The 8,204-nt window shown below is 39.7% G+C and overlaps 1 protein-coding gene across 1 annotated transcript; it reads right to left on the bottom strand.

The window, feature by feature from the left end:
- Window positions 1-1,086: 1,086 nt before the first annotated feature.
- LOC139950580 (uncharacterized) lies at window positions 1,087-6,340 on the bottom strand. The gene has a single exon (XM_071949331.1). The coding sequence runs from the start codon at window positions 6,269-6,271 to the stop codon at window positions 4,292-4,294; it is 1,980 nt and encodes a 659-aa protein (XP_071805432.1). The 5' UTR covers window positions 6,272-6,340; the 3' UTR covers window positions 1,087-4,291.
- Window positions 6,341-8,204: the final 1,864 nt, after the last annotated feature.

The raw sequence follows: 8,204 nt of genomic DNA, 5'->3' as shown, positions 1-8,204 counted from the left end.
GTCTTTGCGTGTATACCCTTGTATATGTTGTTCTCATTTCCGTGTTTATTCGCCTGTCATGCAGTGATTTGTGTCGACAGGACTCACTCAACTTGGAGTTAGTCTCTGTGAACTCGGCAGGTCAGGTCGCGGGTCAGTATGTTGGTCTCGCGTCGATAGTTTGGTCTCGCGTCGATAGTTTGGTCTCGCTATTCAACCCAGTTATTTACCAACAGTTCCGTTTTGAATATGGATTTAATGTTATAGTTTTCTCTTTGTGTTGAAGTATATGTGTTGTGAGATTAATACTATACCACTAGGGAGGATTCTCACAGGTTTCTCTCAATAATGGGATTCTCTCGCTTTTAGTTTAAATCGACTTTTCTTCACAAATAAGTTGAATTCTTGACATAAGTGAGCATACTACAATCAAATTTTGGATTATGTGTTTATGTTTACATTATTTCTGTGTAAAAAAAACTATGTGTAGGGTCGATAAATGTGTGGGCATGTCCAGCCCCCCCCCCCCCAAAAAAAATAAAAAAGGTTTCCATTTCAATATTGTGCTTATTGTGAATCAGATATTGAATGCATTTCTTTCGTGCCTTGCGCTGAATACAATCACCGGTGAAATGTGGCTGTACCGTTTTTCTATTTCGCCTCCTTAATGGAATAGTCCAGAGTTAACCTTGTGCGAATACACAGTCATGCATCTAGGCCTAATATAATATGTGAATGGATCGGCAGTTATAAAGACAAGCACAACCAATAATTTTCTTTAAAATAAACTTAGCAAACCGCAAGTATCTTTCACTTTTTTGCTGCCTGATTTTGGGAAGGACATCATTTGCAGAGAACATGAGGTACACCATTAATTGAGATAAATCTTGATCAATAAGAAGCCAATTAAAATCTGAAGAAACTCAATTCAAGATTATTGCATCACTACAAAGACATTTATGTACACATAAGTCACACTTTAAACTTGATCGAAATCTATTATTTAATAAGTTAGCTTCGGTCGGCAAATTGTTAATTATTATGTTCATTTTATTACAAAACAATATTAAACGGCGTACACGCAGTTAGCTAAAATGTAAACACTCTTTCATTCGAAATCACATTGTAGAATTACTCTTAAAATAAAACACCTTATCTTAAAACCAAAATACTATCGCAAAGATCTTCAAAAATATACAGTTCAAGTTAAAATAGCACAATGTATATTGACTCGGTGTTAAAGTAAACGGATTGCTATTTTATAATGACGAGTGAAACGATTTCAAAAAATAGTTGTTGTTGTAATCCTAAATTTATAAACTAAATATTCAAAGTGGTTAAAGACAATGGACACTATTGGTAATTGTCAAAGACCAGTCTTCTCACTTGGTGTATCTCAGTGTATCTCAACATTATGCATAAAATAACAAACATGTGAAAGCTTAAAGACACTGGACACTATTGGTAATTGTCAAAGACCAGTCTTCTCACTTGGTGTATCTCAACATTTATGCATAAACTAACAAACATGTGAAAATTTGAGCTCAATCGGTAATCGGCGTTGCGAGAAACTATGAAAGAAAAAACACCCTTGTCACACGAAGTTGTGTGCTTTCAGATGCTTGATTTCGAGACCTCAAATTCTAAACTTGAGGTCTCGAAATCAAATTCGTGGAGAATTACTTCTTTCTCGAAAACTATGGCACTTCAGAGGGAGCCGTTTCTCACAATGTTTTATACTATATCAACCTCTCCCCATTACTCATCAAGAAAGGTTTTATGACAATAATTATTTTGAGTATAATTACCAATAATGTCCACTGCCTTTAAAAATGTATGCAATATTCCACCGTCACTCACATTACATTTATCCACTGGGAGGCTGCTTTAGCCTCTCACTTCTTCATAAGTAATTATTGATCAATCTGATTCATAACAATCATACAACAACTTGGGGCTAAGGGCCACTCATTTATTGAGGTGATATTGCAAATCATTTGTAAAAAATGTTAAACTCAAGCTTTGGATATAATAATAATAATAATAATAGACCGTTTTTATATAGCGCTTTTCACGCCGGAGGGGTGTCTCAAAGCGCTTCCGACAATATTACCCCTGGTCACTGGGCCTTAAAGCATTCTTTAAACCATCTCAGCTCTCTGGGGAGTATACAGCCTGTGCGCAATATATGCGCTACTCGGCTAAACCAACCACACGAACCATCTCTGCCCTCACAGGTACCCATTTACCCCTGGGTGGAGAGAAGCAATTATAGTTAAGTGTCTTGCTCAGGGACACAAGTGTCACGACCGGGATTCGAACTCACCCTCTGCTGAACAGAAGCATCAGAGCTTGAGTTCGGTGCTCTTATCCACTCGGCCACGACACCCCACATATATGCCTATGTGATTACTTTTACTTGTTACATTTTGACACGTGTTTGAAAAACTTTAAGAGCTTATGACGTGTCATTATCAAAGCAGGCCCGTGGCTGTACATGGAGTTATGAGATCTCATCCAGTTAATACCCCCCCCCCCTCTCGTATTAAATCAACCCACAGCCTCAGGCCTGCTTCGACCATGACGACACAGTCCCTTTAAAGAAAAATCACACGATTCGTGTTATTTGAAAATTAAAAGGAACTTTCGAAACAAAGTATTCAATATTTCACAGTTTTTCAAGTTTCAAACCGCATCTAAAATATATCTGAAATACTGTCGGGGGGGGGGGTATTTAAAACCGAAAACAAATCATAATTGCTCTTTTTAATTGTAGTCAAAGTATGCACGCTTTTAATCAATATGCCAATTTCACATCCTTGTCTTTTTTCCTTTTCCACAGACTCGTAACCACTGAATTGAAACAAGTTTTTTTCAGTGTAGAGGTTGGAACATTAAGTTGGAATGTGTGTATTGTCGCTTTACAAATAGTTCAGTGCACTAAGCAGTCATGACAAAAACAATGCCTGTGAAGTCCTCAGTACATTGATTTCATATAGCTACTATGTACTTCCTCTTAGTCCTTACAATTGAAATCGCACAAATTATTAGTTATATTTTAGCGAAAAGATTTTACCGTATGTCCATTTTGTCGCAGCATATATATAGTTAAAATTATATAACTGACATACAGATCCTTGTCATTTGACTGGTGGAACTTACTTCACGTGACATTCACTATTACTCCCATCCGCACCGGCGATCAAAAAGACCTATTCGCCCATGGGGAATAGCATTTCCCATTCAACAGTTAGGATCATCCTTGTTCCCAATGTTTTTTGAGCACTACAGCGCCGCCGCGCCGCTGCTAAAACAAATAAATGTGCACCTGTGCTAAAGGTTGTGATCCGACGCTATATGATTTTTGGTTGTCAGTAATTTGTGTGATTTTTCATAATGTTATGCTTGTAAAATACATCACATGACAAGGATATATATGTCAGTTATATAAAACAAACATTGAGTGGCTTAAAATTCGTGGAATGGAATTTCGCCTCGAGAAATGGAACAGTCCAAATTTTACCTTGCGATAATAATCCTCCCTTAAAAGTCCCGTTGTTCAATCCAAATCTCATGTGACATTTCACGTTAATTTTCAAAGAAATGTAACCAACAAGACAAAACTATGTGTTTTATCAAAATGTAGTTTCAGAATTTGTTGACAAAGCCGATAGGTCATCCTATTTACATCGAATATTATGTTGTTTTCAGCCACTATACTACTAAAAAGTCCCGTGTCAGAATTGCCACTGCTTCCGGGTCCCAAGGGAGCCTAACCCAGTTTCGGGTCAGGCTGACCCAGTTCCGGGTCAGGTTAACCCAGTTCCGGGTCAGGCTAACCCAGTTCCGGGTCAGGCTAACCCAGTTCCGGGTCAGGCTGACCCGAAAAGTGGTTAGATGTTTTAATTCGGATTCTGTTCTATTTTGACACATTTCTGGGTTATTTTGACACACATTTCTGGGTTACTGACCGAGAAATGGGTCAGGCCCCGGATCCGGCTAATGTCTAACCCGGGAAATTGTGACAGTGAATAGGCTACAAATTCTATTTGATTTTCTTTCAACCATCACCACAATTAATTATTCAACTCACAAATAACTGTGAGTTGGCCACTTTGCTTTGTACATTCCTATTGAAAGGTCAACCTTTTTACATAAACTCCCTTTTTCTTTTTTAGCCAGTATGGATATAAAAGTTCTATTTCAACTACTTCACTTTACTTATTTCCTTCTATCATCACTATAAACACGACAGGTGGATGTGTTAATTAAAATATGAAACGTTTGACAAGTCAGTCATTTTATACGTTACCTAGTCCATAACAATGCTAGCGTACAGTGTCTGATCTTCCTTGGGTTGCGGCTTCGCGTCTGATGTCGGTGGGTTTAAATCAAGCTCAGCATATGTAATGTCATGATGATCATCTGGTGTTGTAGCCTCATGAGGTTGCGCGTAATTATGTGATACCTCAGCATACCTGGCTTCCTCATTGGGATCATCTTGAGGTGTGTGTCCATGTTGCTCGATAGGAGGCGACCAGTCATCAGTTGATTGTGGTTGCTCGGCTGAGGAAGTTGCTCTGTTTGGATTGCAACCGCCTCTTTGAGGCTGGCTCACGGACCGATCCTTGGGTTGAAACTTCTTGATAATTGGCTTATCCCCAACACTGGGGGAAACTCCATCGTTGCTGTGGGGTGATGATTGAAGATCGTCTTCAGGTTTAGAGACGGTTGGGTGCACGACTGGCTTGACCACTGCTGTTGGTTTTAAACCCGGATCAATGGCAGTCATGTTTGGTATCTCCGTATAATTGTCTTCAATGAGTCCTGGTGGTGGGTCAGTGCTTTGCCATAACTCAGCATGATCATCTTCAGACATTCTCTCTTCTTTGTGTTGTGGTTTGTTTTTGGTCTTCTGTACCTTACCGTCGGGTGGGCTCTCACCACCACCAGTTTCATCTACCTCTGCTCCTGCATCCTCGGCATCAACGCCTGTTGCGCCAGTTCCTTGAGGACGACCAATTTTGTCTTTATTCTGTTCTTTGGAAGTCGACTTCTTCCGTGGTTGGGCGTACACTACATCTCCTCCTGCAGAAGTCTCCATATCCTTCATCTCTAGCGCATTCTCCGTCTCAGGTTCTTCAATGAAACCCGGAGTAGGGTTTATTTCTCTCATTTTCTCCACGTCTTGGCCGATGGACCCTGAGTGTTTTCCCCACGGCTCGTGGTGATCATTAGACTCAGTAAGTGGTACATTAGTTTGCCATAATGTTGGGTGTTGTTTGTCTTTCTTGAAGCATCCACATTTGCATAGGTAGAGTATCAATAGGATGATAAGTAAGACGATTAAGAGGCCGCCTCCTCCTGCTGCTCCTGCTATGATGGCAATAGGGAAAGAAGTTGTCGGTGGACTCACGGTGGTCGTCGTGTCATCAGGCCAGGCTGTAGCTTCATTCAAGTCGGGTGTAGTAGATGGTGGCACAGTTGTTGGATTATTTGATAAGTCTGATGCAATCGGCGTATTGGAGTTGGGTGTATTCTCGGTGGTCATTGGGACAACAGTTATTGGTCCGATCGTGCATGACCTGTTCATTCCTGTGAATGGTGTCGAGCCTGTGGAGTCTGGGTTGATTTGGCATTGATAAGAACCACCGTCATTATTTCCAGTCACACTAAGCTGTAATGATCTTATTTGTTCCTTGGTATCTCTATCGTAATCCCATGCATAGACGACACTACTCGTAAGAATCTGCTTCTGTACCGGTGGGTTTCCTATCTCAGTAGTGCAGCTCATGTTTACTGTCGTTCCTTCTTGTACAGTGAAAGGACCATCAGGGATGCAGATGGGGTACATGGCAGATGGGAAGTAAAGCACTGTAAAAGAGAGAGGTTGCGCTTCTACCACACTAGTGCTATTCGTTTCAACAGAGTCCCTCACTCGGCAACCGTAAACCACTGCTGTGTCCTCCTTGGTAGCAAGAAAAGTAATTATCTCAACCTTATTTTGAGCCCCAGATGACGTTGATGTAGAGAGCGTGTATCTATAATCCAAAATCATTCCATTCCGGGCTATTGAAAACTCCCGAGTCTCCATCCTCGTCCACTCAATGATGTTACCTGCCGTTAAGTTGGTAGCTTGACATCGTAGTTCCACTGGGTTACCCTCTACAGGATCACCCACTGGTGATGCCTTAGTGATTGTAACCATCTGTGCATTGACACATACAAGTCGTTCCAGAGAGCACCACACCAGAAGTAGATGCAACAACCAGCACCCTCGAGACATGGTCATAATTACATCAGCTTAAAATCACTCAACTCAGATTCGTATCAAACATTGGTACAGGGTGTCTTACTGCTAGCAAATGTTTCCTCAATTTATTCCCAATCTTTGCGTGTATACCCTTGTATATGTTGTTCTCATTTCCGTGTTTATTCGCCTGTCATGCAGTGATTTGTGTCGACAGGACTCACTCAACTTGGAGTTAGTCTCTGTGAACTCGGCAGGTCAGGTCGCGGGTCAATATGTTGGTCTCGTGTCAATAGTTTGCTTTGGTCCCGCTAGTATTTTTTTGAATCCAGTGACTCTTCTTCCAACTTCCGTTTTTACTGTGGATAGTTTTCTCTTTGTGTTGAAATATCGGTGTGGTAGACTTTGAATGTACGTATACTTGTACAGCTGTACAGCTGGAAGATCTGGAATTGTCTACCAAATTCCACCAGAGCCACCCAGATAACGGACATTTTCAAAACATTTAGAAAACACATCCTTATAATGAAAATTGTTTACTAATTCGCGGGGTTTTCACGGGTTTCTCAATTTTAGATTCTTTGCGTTTAGGTTTGCTGATTTGTACTTAAATAAGACAACTAAAATTCAGTTATTGTGTATTCGTTTACTAATAATGATTTCTTTATTTTGATATATTTCTGTGTAAACAAACTATGTGTTTGTTTAACGAGTGGGCATGTCTTCTCACAAAATGTAGTTTCCGTGTCTGGTTTGTTCTTATTGTGAAAAGTTCAAAAGACACGGATACTGTTTGTGTATATGTTAAATGAAACCAATATTGAATGCAGTTTCTTTCGTGCGTTGTATGGATAGCAGGGTACAATCACAGGTGAAATCTGGCTCATTTTGTACACCATTTCTCTGTTCGCCTGGTAAATGGAATAGTCCACATCACCTTCAACGACTATACACTCACACATGCATCCAATAGCAACAGAGCGCTATGTTTGTTTATTTATGTATTCCCTCAAAACCTCATAAAATGAAGAAGATAAAAAGATAAAAGTGGGTATGGTCGTGATAGACAAATACAATCAATGTTTGCCTTAGCAAACGAAACTTTAAAACAAACAACGAACTTAGCAAACCGCAACTGTCTTTCACTTTTCTGCTCCCCTGTGAGATGAATCTTGATCAATGCCAATCTGAAGAAACTCAAAACTATTCAAAGATATAATTACACATTACAAAGACAATTATGTACACATAGCTGCACTTTAAACTTGTTCGTAATCTTTCGTTTAATAAGTTAGCTTCGGTCGGCCATGTTAAATTATGATATTCATTTTTATACAATACAATATTAATCGGCATGTTTGTGTGGATCATTGTATTTTACTTTTACAACATCTTTCTACCCATATGCATTTTATAAAAAACGGTTACAAACGTTTTTCAAAGACCAACTCGACCGATCCAAGGCAACGAGTTCCTTTAAACACCGATAGAATTTGTCGGGTAAAACTATTTTTTGCAATATTGAAAACATAAGTATATGCAAACTAATTAACTTTTAAAAAATCTGTAATGCAATTTAAGAAACATTTAAAGCTAAGTGTTTTGTAGGATTGAAAACAACACCAAGCCGTCTTTTTGTTTTATTATTTTTAACATTCTGATATGGTTTCTCAGCTAAATTATCTGGCTTTCCGACCGCTTCACTGATTTTGGTGCTACCTTCTGGCACAAAGTCAAAATTTGGGCTTATAACTGTACCAACCCGCCTTTTTTTCTCATTGTTGTTGTCGTTGTTATTGTTAATATTCTGATGTTGTCTCTCAGCAGCAGCTTGACACTGCTGTCTGGTAGCTTCATAGTCGGTGCTAGTGCTGCCCTCTGGCCGAGCGTAGTCATACACTGGGCTGTTTGTCTCTCCTGGTTGGTAGTAGGTGTGTTGAGTGCCAGTTGCTTCTGAGTTTGGTGTTGGGTCAAC

This window comes from Asterias amurensis, chromosome 18 (assembly GCF_032118995.1).
Source record: "Asterias amurensis chromosome 18, ASM3211899v1".
Lineage (NCBI taxonomy): Eukaryota > Metazoa > Echinodermata > Asteroidea > Forcipulatida > Asteriidae > Asterias > Asterias amurensis.
This window is presented reverse-complemented; position numbering and strand designations above follow the sequence as displayed.